We start from the raw sequence: 22,961 nt of genomic DNA on the forward strand, positions 1-22,961 counted from the left end.
TTAGAAAAAGCACCAAAATATTTAATATACATCTGGCACAAAATTCACAAGAAGTCAGTAATGGACAAACCAATGCTTTGCTTATAAGAAAAGAAAAACCTCAGACTGTACTTAATGCTCTTCTTCCAAAAGGGATACAACAAAAACATTGCACTCAGGATTGCTATCAAGTAAAGACAACCTTCTTTTCAATCCCTACTTGCATTGTGCCTTAGATTGCACATTCCATAAGATGCTGTTTCCATTCTGTTCCAGACATCAATGGTGAAAAAATCTGAAGAAAAGTAACTGTAAAACTACAAACCAATTCAGTAGATTGGGATTCAGTAGATGCATTGCCCTGAAATTTTCCCAATTTTCCTCTAGATCAGGTTTCAAATTTGGCTGCATCCCCTTGAAATAAAGCTCCTACATGAAACAGAATTTACTCCAGCTGTTTTCAAGCATTACATTTACACAGCACTTCTGATACTGCTGTCCCAAAGAGGAACCACGGGGCTGCTCCGTGACATGCAACACATTCATCATTTCCCAGAGTGAGCAAACTGGCTCATACAGGGTTATCTCCTGGGTGAGTCTGAAAAGGCAAAACACCCCTGGGCACAAAGAACAGCAGATGGGACCCTGCCCACCCGTGCTGGTTTACTGAGGAGCCATCGGGGAGCTGTGCTCACCAAAGCCACAATCCCATTGCGTCCTACACCGCGGTACTTCTCTGGGAGCAAGCACTACCAACACACATTCCTTCCACAGAGAGGGACTTGAGGCTGAACTGGGGCCTCAAGATCCACAGGAAAGAAACAAGGCTGCACCAACCAGCACTCCCAGGCTGACCCTTCTCCCCACAGCCCATCAAGGCCTTGTGGTTGCTTCATGCCCTCAAGACCAGCCAGTGCAAACCCCAACAGCGCTGGCTCAGGACAGAATCCTGCCAGTCCCATCCACGGCTCCTGGCACTTGAGTTACTCAACAACTTACAGCACGAGGCCCTCCACCCCTCCTGCCAGCCCATCTCTTTTTTAAAGACTATTTCAAACTTACAGATAAGAAAGCAAGTGTATTTTTAAAAAACTTTGTTTAGCATGACTTAAAAAGTCACAACTTCCAAATATGGAGCACTAATCTGTGAAGTGCTCTAATGTGTAACACACATGGGAGCAGCAGCCAGCCTTCAGCTCCACCGATCCTCTGTGCAGGTTTGCCACCTCTGGTCACACAATCTTCACTCTCACAGGCCCAGAGAAGAGCAAGAGTCAGCAGTTGTAACTGCATAAAATGGCAACATTCAAGTAAACACACTGCTTCAACAGTAGGCAACCTTTAGTCCAGATATAATTTACAGGGGGGGGGGGGAAAGAAACACTTTACAGCACAAACACTGGAGATGGACTTCTTTTTCCTGTGTGAGAAATGACACAATATCCAAAAAGGGCTTATCTGAAGAGTGCAATTATGCAAAGATAGAAACTTATTAAAAATTAAACAAAAAACAGTATTACCTACAGAACCTGTTGGATTTTCAAAGACTGAGGATTGCAATAGTAGCAAGGAACCGCTGCAATGTCAGTGATTTAAGGCAAGCTGTTAGGACAAGAACGTACATGCTCTTTTTAGCTATTGTCTCACATCCCCCTGTTCTCTTGAAATACGTGCCTGTCCTGATAGTGCAAGAGGTCACACCCCAAAACCAGCCCTCACACTGGAAGAATCCTGCAGCAGCAGCAACTGCTGCCACATCACACCATGGGGGATTTGTTGTGACAGCTGTGTTGCAGTTTGCTTTGGGGGAGGAAAGGAAGGACACAGAAGTGTTGCTAGAACGCCCCCCAATGCATTAATGAACACAGCTGAGCACCAAAGCCACTCTGGCATCTCCAGTTCTCTTGAGAACACTCCAGCTTTACTCAAGAAGCACAAGGGTTTTATCCCAAGCAGGATTCTGACCTCAGGGACAAAAAGGATGCATGTAGCCTTTGCACTTTTGCAGGTCCCATCTTTGCTGGGTGGTTGCAAGTCCAGTCCAACATGGAACAAAACACAGTATTTCTGATTAAAAGAAAAATACACTCATGGCACTGCATCAGGTGGGTTCCTAAAGCTTTTCAAGGGCAAATGAAAAGGCTGATGGCTCCCTCTTGGGGAGCAGCTGCTCCATCTTCAACTCACTATCAGTACAGGCAGCCTGACCAGGGAGGAGGATGTGTGGTGGCAGAAGCTCTGAGCCACAGGCCACGCAGCTCTGCTCGGTCGCTCTATTGCACTCCAAAAGTAGCACCCAGGAGGACCAACTCTGGTTTGCAGCTTGACCCAGCCCCCTTCCAAAGGGTCCTTTGCATACAGGTTAAACACAGGATACCAAAAACTATGGCAAATAGATAATACTTAACTTGGGTCAATTAAAAAAAATAGATTACTCATCCAGGCATAAAATCCTGGGACCAAAGGATGGTAGCCTTAAACTATTCAAGTCTAAGAACAAGAGGTAGAGATACCTACGTACTTCATGGTGAAGGAGTTACAGCCTTCTTTGTCCTACAATCTCATTAATTTCACTTCAATAAAACCAAATTTTCACACAATAAAACCAAAGGTTCAATCTTCAATAGTCCAGAGAGAAAATGTTAACACTGGTGGGCTTGTTTGCACACAACAAAATTTAAGCAGACACTTTGCTTTAATACTTAGTTGAAAAAATGTTTTTCTCCATATTGAAGCACTACCCTGAAGAATTTTGAGTTTCAGGTTAAGCATCTTCCTTTTTAATATGAAAGGCTAAATTTACATGCACATAATTTGAGCAGAGTGGGCTCAAGGGAAGAACTGGGTGCCCAATTTACTGAGGACCTTCTAAAAAAGGATCACACTGCAGAACACAAGGCTGCAAGACCCAGAAACTCACAATGACTATTATTTACCAAAGAATGGGAATGATGTAACCTCAGCCAACAAACGGTATCACAACTGAGGTGGCTATTAACTACATGGTGTTTCTTTAACTTTGTTGGGCTATTTTTGGAAACAAGGCTTATGTTGACAGTGTCACAAAAAGTCTAAGGTCACTGGTCAGTGCGTAGGCCTGGGAACCACGGGTGACAGGCTAGTCCTGGATCCACGGGTTCTTCAGGCTCTGATGGACACACAGAGAGCCAAATAAAAGTCACCCAGTAAAGCTGCTGCTGCCCTCCAGCACTGTCCACAAGAGGAGGGGCTGCACCCTCTGCCACCAACCTGAGCCTCTCTGTCCTCAGCAGAGCAGCCTGAGCTCACTTCATGCTCTGAACTGCGCTTGGCTGAGAACTGTCCTGGCTCAGAGCTGATGCAGGAGATGTGCTGGGCCAGCCCGGGGGAGCAGCTCTCACAGTCCCAACTGCCACAGCTGCTTCTGGGCCACCTGCCAGACCTGTGGTCCTTTTACTAGGATTGCACAGTACTAAAAAGCTGTAATTCTCCATGTAGAATAGCACCAGCAGCAAACAAACTCACAATTTGGTGTTCAATTCCAACTCATTGCCTTGGTCATGTTTATGGCCAGCTATGGGCAGGATCTTTCAAATCCTTACTCGAATCAATAGACAGGCTTTGACCTCAGAAATGCACCCATACAAGTGAAAATCAGCACAATTAAGCCTCCAGATGATCTGGAAGCCAAATCTTAAAGGTGTTGCAAGCTATAATATGGTATAGGTTGTCAGTGTTTTATTACTAGGGGCTAAAGCTTACAGGAGTTGTATTTCTTTGCATATAAGAGAAGGCAGTAAAATGCCATAGACTGTGGATTCAGACCAGTTTTCCAGTATATTACTCCAACTATCTATATAGTTATCTATAGTTATTTATCCCAAGTTGCAGCAGATTGACTACATGCATAAAGTTTCCTAATGCATAATCTAAATTTTTTAAAAAAAATAAACAGTTGCAATGGTTTCAAGGATTTCATCAGCATCATTGCTCACTTACAATCCTGTGTCCCGCACAATGAAGAATTAAATTATATAAAAATGAAAAGTGAATGTATTTGGCCTGTTCCACAGATATTCACAGTTTAACCATTAAACAAGCATATTTTCAGAGGTTCCAATATTATTAAAGGCTTGTCAGAGACACACAAACCCTGCTCCCTCACCCCAGCATTAACAGAGTCTGGGCAGTCTCGTTTGGGACTACAGAATCACCAGGCAATCCAAGAGATCTGACAGCCCCACTCACTGCCAGCACTACTGAAGAGCTGCACCTTCAGCTCCTGCTTCAGGACTTTAAAACTGACTCAGGTCTGGTTTGCATTCTGCAAATGGTAATTAAATTAGGCTAAAAATAAGTGATACTTTGCTAGATAGATAATTTGGCAGCTTTTGCAAATACCCAACCCAGTGGGTGGAGTTGCTCCTGTCTGGCTGGAAGTGGCAGAACAAGAGCAGGGCTGTCCCCCAAACTGAACACGTGGGACCTCAGCCACTGGTGATGGCATGTCCTTTCCCCAACAGGAAACCAGATTTTCCCTTCCTGTGTGATCACCTCTGCCTTTAAAAAGAAGCTGTATTACATCTGATGCACTACAGGTTGGCTTCCTCACTGCTGTCCACATTCCAACCACAAGATAAACACCTTCCTTAAAGAGCTCTATCCCTCATCGTTTGCAGCTGCTGCATGCTGGAGTGTAAATCAGAAGCTGCCATGAGCTGGTTATGCACTGGCTACCCATTTCAATAGTTACTCTTCACACTCTGGACATTTCTAATTTCCTTTAGGGGATTAAAAAATAAGTGATGAACAAAGCATTTAATAGCTGAATGAATGTAGAGTTTCAAACTTACAAATACAGTCTTCATTTACTATCAAATCAGTCTCCATTTGGAACTTTTCCTACCAAAGCAGCCTCTGTTGGGGAATTTATTTTAGTCTTTTAAAAATAACAGCATCAGCAAAAGTCTCACCATAAATTCAACGATTCTAGCACGAGTGCTTTGGCCTGCTTTGCTCACAAAATCAGAGTAAGGTTTTGCTGCCAAACACTTTTGTGCCACAGAAAGTTAGAGAAGCAAGGACAAAGCTTTGGGTGTATTTACCCATGAAACAGCAACTTCAGGGCTCTCCTGCAAAGGGATAGATTCAGCTCCGTCTAAAAAAAACACATTTGTTTTCCACAGCTTGTCTTCCAGCAAGAGCAGCATGGACCAAATTCTCCTTTTATTAGATGAAAGAGATGCTATCTGTGGCTTGTGGGTTTGTTTTTAAACAGTTTGCATTACCCACATTTCGTTAGTGATTTATGACCTCCAAGTCAAGCTATTGCAGGGCTGCACACCAGCAAAGCCAGTCCCAGAATTCAAGCAGATCCTACTCCTCTCTCTCCTAACCGCTGTGGGGCACAGCAGATGTGCAAAGCATGACACCCTGGAACTGGTGACAAGCTCACCACTTAAAACCTGTTTCCCTTTAGCTTTAAAACCCTTATATCACAAAAGCCATTAGATGCTATGGATGACTGTCCAGGCTTTTTTTTGTTTTGTTTTGTTTTCCAGCTGAAGTTGGTTTATGATCCTGAAATGCATCTCTGAAAATAAAAGGTGTGTAACAGAAGTATATCAAATTCATTAAGCCAGCACTTGGCTATACAGAAAGCCTTGGCAATCAATCCTTTTACCAAAAGGTGTAAAAAAGTTGACATACTAAAATTAAAAAAGGTAGCATCAATAACCAAAAAAGTTTCAACCAGTGTTAATAAAACTCCCTTTAAGTCACAACAATTTCAACAGGCAAATAGTCCCAATACAGGCATTGTAAAATAATAAATTGACTTCTATCCAAATATTATCAAATCAGTCTAAAAATGACTCATCTACACTGTTGTCATTAAGAACACATTAAGAATTCACTTTGTAATCAGATGCCAATATTGTTGCTCCCGAAAGTGTGGAGTATTAACTGCAATTTAGCAATTAAACATATGCTTTAAAAAATTGGTTCGTCAATATTAATGCAAAAGATAGTTCCTTACATAGAAGTACTGTGCTTGCCAGACAAGTAAGGTAATACTTTAGGTATAAATCAAACAAATTAAAGCAGAATTATACCACAGTTTTCCTTGAAGACTTAGGATTTGTGTGTTGCTTCTGTCAATGTTTAGCAAACTTAAGAAGCAGAACCTTTGGTTCTTTTAGTCAAGTAAAAATATTCTCATATAACCACAAAAATACAACTTCCAGAGAAAATGGAAGTCCATCAACAAGTCCACTTTCAATAAAACTGAGGTAGTACTGCTCTTTTATTACGTGAATGTGTAAAGAGATTTAGATACAAATCGTCATCTACCACTCAGTTGACTGACAGGTACAGTAATTTTATAAAACAATCCCAACATTTAGTTTGAAAGTCCAAAAAAGGAATGATCTGGACTCATTCACTAGGAGTTAGCTCAAAATGGGAATTAGCCGTATTACAAAAAGCTGTTGCTTATGTTGGTTTTTAGAGCCTTATTACCCAGGATTAATGCATTTATAGTTAACACTGCTGTTCATCTTGGTATAAAACCTTAAAATTATTACAGCCTAAAATTTCAACAATGTAAACAGCACTACACACAGTACAGACCTGCCCTGACAGATGTAGTATGAAAAACTTAATCTGGCACTGTATAATTTAGCAATGTTAATTTAACCTAACTAAAAAGATCTACATTGTGCAAGAAGTATCAGACTTATTTATACTAATCTGAAGTCAAAAAAAAAAAAAAAAAAAAAAAAAAAAGAAAAAAAAAAAAGAAAAGCTTAACTTGTAGCCAGGGTCAAATATTTCAGGGCAAGAGTAAAAGGAATAACCAAAATTAAGAAAGTGCCTAAAACATGATACAGCATTTTAGAGCCCTTTCAAAGACAAGGCAGAAAAAGGTGTAAAGTAGAAAAATCTGGAGCCTCGGTAATTTCCAGAAACATCCAGAGTTTACATTTCGTGAAGGGCAACAAGTTGCTTTTGTCACTGCTGCTTCACCACCGCTAAGTCTGTTCGTCCACACACAGGCCCTCTGTGTCCGAAGACAGAATACATTTGGTTTCCTCTTCCTTTTTCCTTCGCTCCATTTCCCACTCCACAAAGGTATCAAAGAGACTCGGCCAGGCCTCGTCCTCGCTGTAGTTGCTAAGGTCCGGTCCAATCACCTGAGTAAAATTTAGAAACATGTTCCATGTGTCCCGGGAGATTCCCTTGATTCCTGAGGGGTTCTTGATTAGGAAGTGTAACCACTGGTCCAAAATAGGGGGCTTGTTTTGGGTGAAGACTAATTTCCAAAGGGCAATGGCTATTTCCCGATGTAGCGACCTCTGTCCCTCTTCAGAGTCCAGGCCAAACTGGAAGGTGAAACGATAGAGATCCTTGAATTTATCCTCCTGCTTGGCTTCGTTTAGGAGGCTGGGGAACCTTGCACAAATGCCATCAATGCTGTCTGCGTTTATTGCCTTGCAGCCTTCAAAAAACTCCTTCCTGTCAAGCAAGAGAAGAGAAATTAAAGTGAGCCCATCCCACCGACCTCGCGCGCCAAACACGTCCCCGTCTCCGTTCAGCTACATCGAACCGAAGAGGATCATCTGGACAAGACAAGGTATACCCTCACTCAGCACCAGCAGCAAAGATTTTGGCAACAAAAGCTACTGCAAAGTTCCAAGGCATTCCTTAAGGCCTTGGGAATCACACACAACCCCCAGGTCTGCTGGGGCACTGCTAGCATTTGAAGATTCTGCTCTCTGGCTTTTCTGGACACCTCCACGTCCTGGAATGCCTTTCACGTTAAAAAGTGAATCTAATTTACCATAGAAGAAATTCCAAATGTTTGAAACTAACATATTTACCCCAACTTGTTTCAATATTGCCCATGTCTGAATGCCCATGCTCTAGGTGAGCTGTTTGCAAGGGACAGAGCAGTTCAGTTCTGCTTTTGCTATGGTTTTTGGTCACTCTTCCAGCCTGCAAAAGCAAAGGGGAGGCACTGGTGTCAGTCAGCAAGGCACCTGACGAAAGCATGGAAAGGAGCACAGCATCCCAGGGGCTGCAGCACAATGTATGGACACTGCTCTGAGAACCAGCCCTATACCAAGTGGCCAAGTGGGACACCTTGAGCTCCAGTTTCTCTGATGCTTGGCAGCAGGTGTTACAGCCAGCCAGGAGAGCCAGCAGGCTGACACAGGATAGGCTGGAGGGAAGACAAGAGATGGAGCAGCACTCCGGAGAACAGACCATGATGGAAGAAGTCCATCAGCACCTGTACCCTGGAGCATGCCTGTCAACAAATATAATCTGTCACCATTAGATTTGTCCTCTCCAAGGAAATTAAAACCATGTTAATAATACTTATGGTAGTTGTGCAGAATCACAGACACTACTTACAATTCCTTTACCATCTTAGCAAATACCTGTGCCGTCAGCCTCCAGTAAATCCGTATTTGCATTCCAGAGTAACTCATCCTTTTGACACACACCCACAGCCACAAAGACTCTGAAGGTGCTGTTCAGTGCACAGCAGAGGCTTGGGTCAAGGCTCTGAACACCAAAGTAATTTTGAAAGTTATAAGCTCAGTAAAAATAGGCAGCATTACTCAAACCAATCTAGATAGACCAAAAAAATAAAAAATTCCTTCTCTTCCTGCAAGTCCTTGTAGACAGTCTTCACTTGCTCTTACCTGGACATTGCTAATCAAGCTGGGGTAGACTGCTGCAGTTTGGGCTTGCCTGTTGGCTTTGTGGGGGGAGTTTTAGCCATTCTATTGTTTCCTGTAGCATCACACATGCTGTCAGCCTGCTGACTGAGCCCCTTGTCCAGAAGGGCACACAGCATGTTGAATAGCAATCATTTGTCAGCTAGTATGAAACAGCTACTGGTGTCAAAAGCCACACATTTCCTTCCCTCTCTATGCTTTAACAGGATTACTCTTGGAAAAAGACATTAACTGTAACACTGGTTGGACAGGAACAATTCTTTCATTCTTTCACAGACTGTTAACAGAGTTAGTAGCAATTACTAAAGAATCTCACACTACTTTAAAGGAAAAATTAATTTCACTGTCCAATCTCATCACCAAGATAATGCTGGGTACAGTAAATTGCTTTTGGTAAATCAAGAATAAATTAATATCTACAGAATCTCACTACATTGTTCATCACTAGCAGCATAATGGCCAAAACCACATCTTCTGAAATCCAGCGTGAGGGGAAGGGGAAAAGAAGACAATACAAAGCTTACCTTCTGCAGTGGTAGGAATTAATTTGATCAAAATGCAAGTGTTAGAAGAAATAAGTAAGTGAAGCTAATGAGGCTGTCTGTCCAACATACTGCTGACAGGATATACTTTAACATATGAAAATAATTACAAGTTCTACAAGAACTAACCTTGTAAATTTGCACATGGTAGCAGCCTGGAATTTCCAAGCCAAAACTAGTACTTTAAATTCAGTGGGATCAACACAGAGGTCATTGCAAAATCGTTCCATTCCTTCTTCCAGTATGGCATCTTCCCGCTCGTCCTTATACCGCCTGAATAACTCCCCAATCCTTTGAAGAGAAGATTCCTCTGCACTGCAAACAGAGTCTTTCTTTGTATCTCCAGAAAACGTCGGAGGCTGACTGGACTCTACAGCAGCATCTGTTTTCTTTGTCCCATTCACAAGAATGTCTCCTGAAGCCTTCCCGCAAGCAGAGCCATGGTCATCTTTGTGGACTGCACTTCTCTTGCTGTGGGACTTGCTGCCAGATTCTCTTTCCCCATTTTTGCTGCCAAGCGTAGAAGAAGGGTTCTTGCACTTGGTGACACACTGGCCCATGATGTTCAAGCCCAGCTCCTAGCGTGGTCCCCCTGCCCTTGGACACCCTCGCAGCTGCTCTTCAACACATCTCACCATGCCATTAGCAGCACTCAGCTAACCTGAAAAACAGTTTCAGAGTCAAACTACTGTCTCTCCATATAGAATATCTGAAGTATTAAATGTGGGATAACATTTGCCATTAAGTAACCGACTCCAGGATATCTAAGCTTTGCATACTGAAAAGGAGCAGTGTACACAAGGCTGGAAAATGCCATAAATTTCAGGCAATTTCAGGCTGTTTTACCTAGAAATCAGTGCAGCTCACTCAGTGGCTACACTATACTAACGGGTCCTAATAAAGGAAATTCCTAAAATTCTTACTGCAGCATAGGTTACAAAGAGGTTGATTCATGTACAGGCTTCATCATGACAGACTACTCTAACCCAGAAATATCTTAAGGGAAATGGTTTTTAAAAGCATACCCACATATATATAACAGACACTGGAACAAAGCAGGGAAAGGAGGACAGGGACACTGATGGCACAACCTGGCAGAGACCTAAGCATTGGATCTAGACTGTACCTTCAGCAAATCAGCAAAGGGGCTTCTCAGGGAGGAGGGGAGGAAGGGGCTGGGTTTGGGAAGGAGGCTGGTTTTGGGGAGGAGGAAAGAGTGAAAGTTGTGTATTTGTTTTTAAACAGTTTGGAATCTAGATTTTGTACTTAAATCATACACAGACTGTGTTTACAGAAAGAAGGTAACACTTCTTATGCAAGAGGGTATTCAGAAATTGTTCATTGTTTCAAGTGGGCTCCTCCCTTCAGGTAAGGAGACAGACAGGGGAGGGGGCCTTCTTAATGAAACTTCTTCAGACAGACACACATGCAGATAAGAAGTAGTAATTCCAGTTCAGAGGGTGGTTTTTTTAAATAAAAATTAAAATGCCAAAATTATTTCACCACACTCTCTTTTTATAAATCACAAAGCCTTGCATATTTGGAAAACATATTCTACCCACAGGAAAGGGTTCTCCAATTTTCACTGTTAGAACCAAGCTAACACTCTGACACTGCCCTATCAGCCACACCAAGGACAGTCTGTTTCTCAGAAATGTCAGCTCCAAGAAAGCAATTGCTTATCATAGTCCTCCTTTACCCACTTGTTTGCATTTCACCTCGGTTGTCAGTTAGGCAAAAGCTTCAGACATAAAAATTGTGTCTGCCTTGACTGTGTGTACAGCTTCCAGTTTAGAATTAGAACAAGCAAGAAGAGAGATAAAAAATTTAAAATTAAGAAATTCAACAGCTGTCATGTCAGTTTTACTGTATTCTTTCTTGGGCAAAGCTTTACTGAGACTGAAGGCCTCTTTTAAGCTGTAAACCAACAGCAGCAACAAGTACAGATGAATTCTCAGATATTAGGATTACAAAAATAAATCTTCTCTCAGCCATTATAACTGTTTGGACAAAACAGCACGTGTGCAGCTTCATGAGCAAAATATTTTGCCAGTGGAACTACAACAGTCAAGATATGCTGGTTTTGACTACCTGGCTTCCCTTTCCCTCCCAAGTCCTTTTTCTTAAGCACATAACCCACACATGAAACTAACTAGCAAATAACTATTTTTTAAGCAGCCAAAGGAACAAAGGTATTATATATTCGTTCATCACAATGCTTTAAAGATTAACTTTGCAGCATCATTTTTATAGGCAAGCAAAGTTTGATTTAATGTATTCAAGAAATTCTCAACAATTTGTATTAGAAAGGATTTATAAAAATATGCTTGTCAATATAAATGATCCATGAGACAATTTCAATGGTCCTTAGTACTTCACAGCTCTGTGAGTTGCGAAGCACAGCCTGGCACTGATTTCTGTGCTGCCAGGTGCCTGAGCAACATCATCCTCTACAGTGTACACCAGTCATTATTTCATTACACCAAAACAAACAGGATATTAGTAGGCAGTGTAAAAGCTTCGTGATTAACTCCCACATACCATCTTTCCTTTCTCCCCCCATCTTTAAATTAATCCAAATTCAAATGCTCAATCTACACTAGTTCTTGTCCTTCCATCAGTTTCTCAGAGGCAGCTAGCACTAGACTGGACAAATTTTTCTTAAGGGAGAGAAGAATGAAGCTAAAAGAACAGAATAAAAAATCCTGAGTACAGACCAGTGTTAGAGTTTAAAGCAGAGTTTAGGTAGCATAGAAAACTTTCTGCTCAAAGATGTAACAGCAGTTATTAGCTATTGATGATTTGGAACATCTTTTCCCTGTGGAGGAAGCTTAAGAACAGCTGCCTATTAGTGAATAAGTACTTTCCTCTAAACTAGTCTAATCACACACATCGTAATTGACATATTAATCCAATTCACTTGAGGAATCCCAATTTGAAGTTTTTTTTTTTAAAAAAGGAAGTTTGCAAGACTGACATACTGTGTCCATAGTCTTCCTAATAAAAGTGACTCATGCTGTCATGCTTCCTAAGCAACAGCTTGTATTAATGATGATAACAATCTAATGTTCAGGTTTCCAAAGTGACATCACCAATGTGATGAAACTGATGGGTTTTAAAGTCATTTGCTGTCACAAAAAGAGCACTATAATACACAGAGGGAGGATCTGCCAGCATTATTAGACACCTGTATGTAAGGAGGTGTCTCACCAGAAGTTTCCAAAAAAAACCAAGCCCAGTAGCATCAAGCCCTGGAGGACAAGTTATCCACCTCCCTCACATCGTACCCCTCTAACAAACACATTTTCTGTACTCCTACTTGCCTTACAAACAGCTGAATGCTGCTCCTGAACAGCCACTGCCTGGGCACTGCTCTTCCCTGCAGTAACAGAGTTCTTCTTTCCTCCTCCCTGCCAAGGAGCTTTTCAGAGCACAATCCTACTTCTTATGAACAAACACTAGAAGATACTGGTGTACAGTTGCTGCAATTCCTCACTTTTCTTCTACATGAAACTTGATGCCATGTGCCAGATCCTTAGAAGCATTCTACCCCAAAAATAGCAAAACCAGCTTGGAAAAAAAAAAAAAAATCCAGACTGCATCCGCTGGCAGCTTGTGCATGTATCTGGTTTTGTAAGAGAGAAGTCTTTTGGCACTTCATCAGTTACCCTTTTGTAAATTGCCTTCGCTGAGCTGGATCCACTTCACTAACTAGTCACCTCCGCTTCCTACGTGACTCAGGTTTCAAGGCATGAAAGGAACAAGAGCCTTGGAAGGAGATAGAAACAAGTGGGAGAAGCCGGCCTTTTTGTTAAGGAAGGCTGGAGAGAGGATCTAATTGCGGCATCAGGAGCTGCAGTGAAGCCAGAGCTCAAGGAGTGGGAGAGAGCACCCTCAGGAAGGTGAACAGAGCTGTGCATTTGGCTGCAGAGCAAAGCCAGTATCCCAGAGCACAAGGACCTGCAGAGAGATTTCTCCCAGCTGGATCAAGAACTACGAGTAGAAAGTTCTCGTGTACCCAAAGGTTATGCTGGATTAGTGGCAAAGCATCAGTTCCCAAAAGGATCAGTTCCCAAGAGCAAAATTACTAAGAGGCTTGTACAGCATAAAAGCAAGACATAAAAGGCAGCAGTGACCACTACTTTTGCCATTCTACTAAAAAGGATCAAAATTCAGGGCTAAGGTTGGAATGTGCTCAGCGCTGCAGGATGCAGTGCTCCCAAAGAAGTCTATTACTCAGAAAAGTATTGAGCAATGATCTCCAGTACATATGAATCACCAAGATGCCCATGAGGCCATCTTCCTCTCACAAAGCAGAGATCCACAATGACATTTTCTGCACCTTTCTAGAAAGGAGTCGGCAGCTGGGAACACAGGAAGATGAGTGCTGGTGAATACAACCAGCTAAAGGAAAGTCACCCTCTAAGAACAAAGGATGTGCAAAGCCATATGGCCCCACACATTAAATGAAAACGTAGAGAAGATTACAAAGGCCTTGGCTAATGCTTGATGGGGCTTTTTGATTTGGTGGGGGTTTTGTGCAGGACTTTTTTCAAAGTGCTGTAAGGAATTTGCAGCATTCTTCCTCCATTTTCAAGTGACCAGATCACACATAACCCAAAATTTGAAGGGAACAAAACAAAGTGACTCAGTAGTAGCTCTCAATCATACAAGCACACCGTGGCACAATTGAAAACAGCAGCAATGAAGTGGGGGCGGGGGGGAGCTGGCAGGAAGAGAGAAGATGCAAAGGAGATATTTAAGTAACCCTGTATTTTTCTATAATGACTGATGTTATTGTAGTAATAGAAATTATTGGATATGTCCAGAGACTAACAAGCAAAACAAGCATTATGCTGTTTAATAAAGTGTTGCATCAGAAGGTATTTATAATGAGTTTCAAAACACAGAAAGTATCAAGAGAGTAGAGGAAAAAACTTTCCATACATTCAAGAAGATCTCAAAGACAAATTTAGGAAATCTCATAACAAAAGGGGAGACAGCTCAGCCAGGCATTAAATCCCTTTTCAAGTACCACTTCACCAGCTAAGGCAAAGACAATGTAACTAGAGCTCAACTAAGCCTCAACCCAGCCTCAGCTTTTCACAAACACTTGAGCATAGTCTAAGAATTTTACAGAATTTCACTAAGCATTATCTACCTTTTAATGGACAGGGATACATGACTTTAAAAACAGCTGAGAGTAGGGAACAGTATCATGGATGCCCTGCCTGCTTCCAACTGAACAGATACACAGAGCTTCCCATTGGTGAGGCAGGAGAGAATCACTGCCACTGCTGAAGCAGAAACAATTGCTGCTCTAACAATTGTGCTGGACAAGTGATCTTGTAAGTAAACATCTAATACTTACATAGTTTCAGCTACACAGGGAATCATTCCAGTAGCTTCACAGCTTCCTTTAAGCTCCCTGGGTTCCACATAGAATGCTGGAAGACAAAAGACCACACAAATCTTTACATTTAGAAGAGGCTATGAAAACCATGCAGGGCACCAAATCATTGAGAAACAACTGTGTATTTAATAAAACCCTTCAGAGCCAAACTCCATTTGTTCAAAGAGTCATTTTATAAAAAACTACTTCACTTTTTTGACTTACAGAGTAGCATTAACACCATTAACTCTGCATTGTCATATAAACCTAAGAACAGGTACCGAAAACAACAGACAAATTCAAACGTTTGTTAGGAGTAAATACACACTTCCGGATACTTTCATGGCTTTCAGCATGGGAGAGTTAATTCCTCATTTCATGCACTCAAAGCAAAGCAGAGGACATGCTATCACTGTCACTGCATGTTAGCTGAGCACTGTTTAATCTGTGAATGCCAGACAGCTGCTACCTAGCAAAGCATAATTTGGGTCTGGAGAGTAATTCTCTTTTTTCATTCTCTAGCACATTCTTTTCCATGTTTGTTTTCCCATGTTCAGGCGAGCTGGCTCAACTTTGCTTCTCTTAAATTCACAGCTGCTGTATGACTAGGAACCTCTGAAGAGAAGAAGACAGACGAAGGTATGTCTGGTTTGTATAGCAAGAGCTGCAACTGCATCCCCTAGTCAACACACCTCTGTATCTGATCTAGCAGAAAAACACAACAAACAAGAAATCTCTGGCAAGGCTCCCCTGCTCTACCATACTAACAGAAACATTAAAACATCTCGTTTTTACAGCTCTTAGTGCATCTAGGAAGCAGACAGGTGATCAAAAGCTGCCTTGCTGCATACTTACCTTTTACATGAGATTTACTTCTTAGGAAACAAGCAGGAGCATTAGCTTGTTCAGAGCTTCCTTCAGCAGAAAGAGGGGGGTGAATGTAGAGAGACAATCATGAAATAAGGTCTTGTCACACATGCCAATCTTCACATGAGTTCGCCCCAAACCTGAATCCTATATGTGGATTAGGAAAATTTGTCTGACACTTAAAACCTAGTTCAGACCAAAGCTGTAGATAGAGCTTAAAAGCCCCAAACATTTCAAAATGCCTGGAAACTCTGGAGTGATACTTTCACTCATATACAGACACAGAGAAAAAATATACACGGAATCATTTTTAGGCATTCACTGTTGAGATGGAGACCAAAAAGTCTACTTCACACTGGGTTTATATACTCTGCTCCCAAACCTCATCTTCCACACAACTAACCACCCTTTTTCCCTCCTCCATGGCTTCACAGCTCTTTTAGCAGACACTCCAGTGGGTGCACAGCCACCAGGCAGCTTAATGTGCAGGGGAGCAGACAAGTGTCTGACTCCCTCACGGTGGAAGTACTAGCTTGAATTTCTTCCTATCTGACCATAGCATCCCATGAATTTCAAGAATTTAAGACAAAGTAACATCTGGCACATCTATGTTAATTTGTCTTGGCCTCCTGCATCTAAATAATTCCCTTTATAAATCACCAGGGAAGAACACAGGGTGCTGGTGCAGCCTCATTTCCCAGGAACCTGTTAAAACATCTTACAGTTCACATTTTGAAAAATCATTGTCATGGCAACTTTTTGCAATAAACTACTTTTCAAACATATTTGTATTTCTTTGGAAAAGATCTATGATCCCATGATCCACCAAATCTACATTTCCAGTTGGCTTACTGCATGTACTGGAAGCAAACACTTATTTCAAGTTCAAAAGAAGCTGAATCTGATGGAAATCAGCCCTACCCAGCAAAAGCCAAACTTTTTCAGGTTGTTTGAAGTAATTTCCATGTTGGCTGACCTATACACACACGCACACTGACTGGAGCCAGAAATTTGAACATGTTAGAACCTCCAGCTACAATTCTTCCCCGTCCTTTATATTTCTGTTCTTCCAAGTTGTCCATCTAACCTTTTTAAAAATTTTAATGTAGTAGCATGTGCAACCTTTGACAACACAATTACAGGATATGGAACAAAAAGTTAGTATGAGTTAGCAGTTAACAGATCAAGCTCTTCAAGGCTCTATCTAAAAGGTTGTCATAGCACAGCAATGCACTGACTTAATCCTAATTCATGTACAGTGAGTGCAGCAGGGGTGGAGAGAAGCATCAGAATGTTGGTGGCAGAGGTTTTGGTTCAGTCCCTGGGCCAGAACTGCAAGGTGTAGCTGCAGGCTGTGGTCACCAACACCCCTTGCCCTGTGCTGCTGTTACAGGACAGTAACTCAGACAACACCCTGCACTGCTCATTAGCAACCCCTCAGCAACCCACGGGAAATAACTAAGTAAATAGTGTGGACCCTTGGGATGATGGAGGCCTTTGTTTTGCTCACCTGTCTCTTTTTGTACCTGTGTCTAAGCCCCTGGGCCTTCGCTCTCCCAAGCACTGGGCAGGAGGATGACTGCAGGCCCTCCACACCTGCAGCAGCTTTCCCAGAGGTAAGAGCAGCCAAGAGGTAAGATTCCCTGTGGGGAATCAGTGAAGGATTAATGGTCTTGTTTCCCTCTTCAGCAGGCAGAAATTGAGAGGATCAGCTCTACACCTGGAAGCTTTCACTGTGCAGTTCAGAGTTCTACACTACAGCACCAAGCACTTGGTGCACAAATGTTACAGCATAAACCAAACCTCAGTCAAAGCCAGCATGTTATGGAAACTGCTTATTTCAAGTCTGAACTTGCTATGAAACTTTTTCAGCAGAAGCCCTCTGAGTGCAGCACAATGGCACATTATGGGCTCTCAGGAGCCCAGATCACACCTCACCACATCCCCAACCAAGCTCTGTGCTAGCACCTGTCTGTCACACTGATCTGCTCCACACCACTGCTGTACAAATACGTTTATGCAAAGTTACTCAAGAGGAAGTCTAAAAGCAGGAAAGTCATGCAGCAATTAGTTAAAATGAATTATTAGTTTGTGAGGCTTCCTGCAGTTGGAGAACCTATCAATGAATTACAGACTGTAATGGTTTTGTGGGCAGATACATGAGAACTTTACCAATCTGTTGCAAACCAGGATAACAAAACTATTTCTGATTACCTTCGAGCTTTGGAAACAAAACAGCTTTAGAAATGTGATCAAACTATTACTATGTCTCTGCAGAACATGCCTGCACAGAGTAGAAGCTAGTTATACAGACACCTGAAAAGGCACCACACAGAGCTCTGGCTGCCGCTTGGCAGAAGGCTACATGGCAGTCTAGGGGAAAACCAAGCCAGGCGACAGCTATGTTGGAAGCCTGAATACTTTCTCAAATGAGACGTGGACTTCTCTGACAAAGGTCATACTGGGAAGGCTTTACTTTGGGAGGGAAGGCCAGGCACAAAAATTAAAAAAAAAAAAAAAAAAAATCAATAATAACTTCACCATATTTACAGTCCATAATGCTGGGCCAGGTCTCAGGGCCAAGAATCAGAACTATCACCACATCTCTTCCTAGAGGAACACTCCCCACTAATCACCAGGATGCAGGCAAAAGTCTCTTTACAACACCTGAGCCTTGACCTAGTGTGCTGTCACTCCAAGTGCAAACCTTACTCATCAAAGGAGATTTTTCCATTCAAGACTGGGCAGAAGAAACCTGCATTCTGCACTCTTGAAGAGCACCCGACTCTGCATGCACTCACAGAGCATGACACCACATTTCATGTTCAAAGTTCAACAAGTAGTCTCAAGAAAAAGTTGAACAGATGTTTCAGATCTGTAGTTCACTGTGTGCAGCTAATTGTGTAAGGCTAACTTAAGGAAATATGAGTAATAATGTGAAAAATGATTGGCAGAGGAAGACTAAAGCATGTTACTACTTTTTCTTATGGAAGATACATTCCTTAAGTAGCTTTTTTTTTAGCAGACACAAATGCATCATCCTTGAATTCCTCCCTTCCCTTTACATTCTCTAACCACGCAATACCTTACTTAGTGATTACTTCTCATTGTTTTTCCATTTGGCCCCATTAAAAAGTTTTCAATTGTTTCCTATTATGTGCTTCATCTTACTTATATTAGGTGGGTGGAATGATTTGTTAGGATTATTGTATTTTCAAAGAACAAACCCAAGTCCGGTTAGCTAAACAGAATATTATTTTAGAAGGGTGCCTTCAGGTGCTTTTGTAATGTAAATAAATTAATGAACTAATTCATGCAGCAGCAGTACTTGTTTTGAGAAGTCTATTTAAGCTATGAGCAAGACAATAGGCAGAGGCGAAATCAAGACAGCCAAACAACAGGGCTGCTCAAGATCATGCCATCAGTTTTTAGTAAAGCTGAAACCAGAACCCAAATCAGATTCCATCCAATTCCCTACCTCATACATACGCAGATATGAACAAACTCGTTTATTTTGCTGCACATAATTCAACCACCTTCAAAAAACAAAGGTTCAGTCACTGAGGAATTTATCTCCATACATTTAAAAACTACCAATATTCCTCTTCTCCCTCAAGATCCTTGTCAAAGGCCATACAAGGTCCAGCATGTACAAAAAAGCAAATAATCTAATGAGAGTTTGTTTTATTTCCTTCTTCATGTGCAAAGGGTTGTAAAAGAAAAATCCTTCAGTATTTTTCCAAGGTACACTGTAACTTCTGCACAGTGTGACAGACCTTTAACACCTCAGTATGTATTATGAATAATTAAAGCAGCTCATGCCAGGGGAAGAGCTACCCTGTGCTGACACAACCAGTTCACATCTCTACAGCGAAACTGCAGATTATGGGACCAAAAGAAATCACGGCCCCTGGGTACCTGACAGAGATGCATTCCACTGAAAGCATCTGAAAGTAGCTGTGCTGCAAATATTTACCTTACCCTGGCTCAATCCATCCTGCAAATTAACCTATGGAAAATTGCAACTCTCTGCAGCCAAACCAGAATAACTTTGAAAAACCACCTCGGTCTACAATCTACTTGGCAATGGAAAGAAAAACATTTACTTTTAAACTGAGCTAAGTGTGTACAGATTTTCTTCTACACTGAGTTCAGCTATCAGACTTCACCTTGGAAGTGCCTGAGGTGCCTTCAACGATTACATTCAGCAGAATATAATTCAGGTATATATCAAGTGACTCCTGTAATAATAAGATATGCTTTAAACTAATTGTGGTAAGTGAATAATGTCATATTTCTTACTGTTCTCAGCAATGAAGAAAAGACAGCAGTCAAACAAAAAAAAAAGAAGTCTTTCCAGCAGCTCTGGCTAACAGTCTCCCTTCTCCAGCAGAAAGCAGCTGTAAGAACAGTGACCCACACAGCACCTAACATTGAAGGGACAAGTTTAAAGATAAGAGCCAGACGACCTCACAAGATCCTTGCTGTCAGCAGATGCTCATAAAGAGTTTACAGAAGGCTCACTGGCCATCTCCATGAGTGTAACACAGTTTACAGGCTGCCAGCCAAAACAATCATTCATTGCACACAGTTGTGTAGGACCCTCAGTACCAGCTGACCACATAAATACCAGAATCATATCTAAGTTATGTACAACAAATTGTTCTAAGTGAAAGCACTGACATATGAAAGTGCCTTAAGAGCATATGCTTGGATTTTTAAACTGATTTTTAGCAGTTTCTAAAGCAGAAAATACATGCAGCCACCTGCAGAAGCCCTGATTCTCTCCCCGATTTGATTTGCAACTTCCCTATTTCAGTGAACAACACTGAAATACAACATTTCCCACTCTACTAAGGATACTGCAGTATTTTGATGCTAACTGTATCAGTAACTTCAAAAGAGCTCCTTTGAATACTTGAACTTGGTCATCAGTTGTAAAAGACTCACCTCTCCCTGAGGAATCTGCTGGCAGCTTCAAGCAACGCACATTTTTTTTTTCATAGATTTTCACATAATCTTGATTTCTCTTGACATCCTGTGAGATGTCCACAAGAGACCAGGTATGTCGGTATCTATCCTGTGCTTCATGAGACATAATCACTAACTCCAAGCACAGGTAACTGCTAGAAGCTGGAATACATCAGACCTTAGGAACTCCAGGCCACCCATTTATAGGCTGATCCAGAATACTCGAGGCTTTCTGTACAGACTTGTTAGCAATGAAAATATTGAACAGTCAGCGTATGACCAAAACCAAGAGCTAGGGCATTTGAGTCTATTACTAAGCTACACATGCCTCCCATAATCATAGGCGCTAAGATGATTTTCTCCCTCCTTTTCCATTTTAAAACAAAAGAGTAAGACTGACTGCATCACAAATTCCAAAGTTGCAGGAGGAAAAGCATCACACCAAAAAAATTCAAAGAAAAAACTAAGAGCTGTCACTTTCTGCTACTACATGGATGCAAAAATAAGACTGGTATATTTTAGGAGCACATAATCCTTTTGGTTCAAAAAAACCCACTTATGTTCACTAAACAGGAAAAGTGAGACAACAAACAACTATGACTGTCTCTGGCAGTCTGACTTTGTGGGAATAACAAACTGTGACAGGAGGTCAGGAACAGCATTCTCACATTTTGCAAAGTAAGTTTTGTCTTTCACAAAACAGATGCTGTAGACAGAACAGCATTTATAACCATTCTTTCTGAGACACCAGAAGATTATACTAGCTTATTCTCTTTACTGGAATCCTGTCTCACCACCTATGCTTTTGTTGGTTTCTCTACAGTTTTCCTACTTCTGTAAAACAGTTCTTTAATACTTACATCTAAGTAGTCCCCTAACTGTCATTCTTCTAGCAGCAAAACATTGCAATTAATAACCTTTAACTAAAATCCAGATTTTCTTCTTCCTCTAATATGCAGATCATTGGACTGGAGAGCTGCCCCCCATGACACATGGATAAAATGGGGACATAAATGGGTCAATTCTCAGATTATATTTTAGGCAAGAGGCTTTGGTTCCCTATTTACTTTGTTATGGTCAGCACTGAGATCAGAATGTAAAAGCATCACCACATTATCACACCAAAGCCACATGTGACAAGAAGAAAGAACCTCCTCATGTGACCACAAAGAACACTGGCATTTGTGCAGGAGAAATCAGAGCTCCCCTTGGTTTGCCAACCCCCACCTGCCTGGGGCTCTCCCATTTGCTCACCCACATCTCATCACCAAGAGCCGAGTAGATCCACAAACCATCCACAGGGAAGGGGGAAGCCAAGGTGCCAGTGAGCAATGGGAGCACGTCTACAAGTCTTGGATTTCCTGATCACTCCCTGGGAAGGTTTCGACCCAGATCTGTAATTACCTGACTCAAGCGAGAGTCAAAAGGAAAGGGGGGAGGAGAAAAATCACTGACTGTTTCAAAAGACACACTCGAGGCGACTTACAGTACAGAAGACACGGAGTAAATCTGCACAGACAGTTTACCTGTGTCACATGTTTACAGGGGGTAAATTAAAGTTGGCACTTTACCAGAAGGCAACATTTGCCTTGAACATTTGCCACGAAATTACCATTGTTTCAAGTCAAGTTACTATGTCATTACTGCTGGGTAACTTAAGAGTCAAGTACACAATTAATCCATGTCACCAATGCACATAGCCTGCAAAACATTACAGCCATTAATCTAGTATTTTTAAAAAGGAGGAAGGGGTAAGAGACAAAAGAACTTATTAGACTTCCAGTAACCAGAAGACAAAGCCTATTAGTCAGAGGCAAATAGAGGAAAGGAAGCCAGCAAGATAAGATGCAGACCCCTAGGGAGAAGCAGCCAAAGAGAAGGAGCCCAGCCAGGGAATTCTGATGAAACTGTTAAGGGGGTTTCCCCTTATCTTTCTGTGACTACCAAGTCCCTCGAGTGTTTACAGATTGTTCTTTCAGCCTTCCAAGAATTCTGGCTACCAATATTCAGGTCCTTCTGTATTTCTGAGGATGAAAGAAAGGACTGTTTTTCTAACATCCTATGCTTCTATTTTTATAGTCTCTTCTTACTCAGAGCAGAGTTTTCCTGTTACATTCACATACAGACCCATGTGCCTAATGGAACAATACTGTTTCTGCAATTTGCAAGTTCTTACAAACTGCCCATCAGGATGTATTTTATAGTGTTCCAAGGCTCTAAATTAAATTTACCAACATTTCCCTAGAACCAATAAAGAAAATCAAGTGCTTCAGTGTGGGACAGATCTGAGCAGTGCTGGGGCACTCTCATTCCTTCAAACCTGCAGCCATGCATCTCTGTATCCAAGCCCTCCATGCATTCCTTTCTGCCATGAGGAAATGCAAGTATAGAAGCTGTATCTGTCCCCTCCTTCCATCCCCTTTCCATCTACTTTATACTCCACTGCCCCTGTGTACATACTCAACACAGAGGATTTCTTCCTGTTCC

General features: G+C 41.7%; 1 protein-coding gene across 8 annotated transcripts in view; it reads right to left on the reverse strand.

Annotated features, from left to right (window-relative positions):
- DCUN1D3 (defective in cullin neddylation 1 domain containing 3) overlaps positions 1 to 22,961 on the reverse strand; it is a 25,307-nt gene continuing 2,346 nt past the window's right edge. For 2 of the 8 annotated variants that reach the window (XM_058849517.1, XM_058849525.1), the window contains exons 2-4: positions 14,616 to 14,691; positions 9,374 to 9,905; positions 1 to 7,473 (exon numbers count right to left, since the gene is read on the reverse strand). In XM_058849517.1, coding sequence (XP_058705500.1) covers positions 6,990 to 7,473; positions 9,374 to 9,804 — 915 coding nt within the window. In that variant the 5' untranslated portion in view covers positions 9,805 to 9,905; positions 14,616 to 14,691 and the 3' untranslated portion in view covers positions 1 to 6,989. Of the gene's footprint in view, positions 7,474 to 9,373; positions 9,906 to 14,615; positions 14,692 to 15,491; positions 15,552 to 21,728; positions 21,879 to 22,961 lie in introns of all 8 variants that reach the window. The other 6 variants (XM_058849523.1, XM_058849520.1, XM_058849519.1 and 3 more) reach the window with 6 other exon arrangements.

This window comes from Poecile atricapillus, chromosome 14 (genome assembly GCF_030490865.1).
Source record: "Poecile atricapillus isolate bPoeAtr1 chromosome 14, bPoeAtr1.hap1, whole genome shotgun sequence".
NCBI classification, from domain to species: Eukaryota; Metazoa; Chordata; class Aves; order Passeriformes; family Paridae; genus Poecile; species Poecile atricapillus.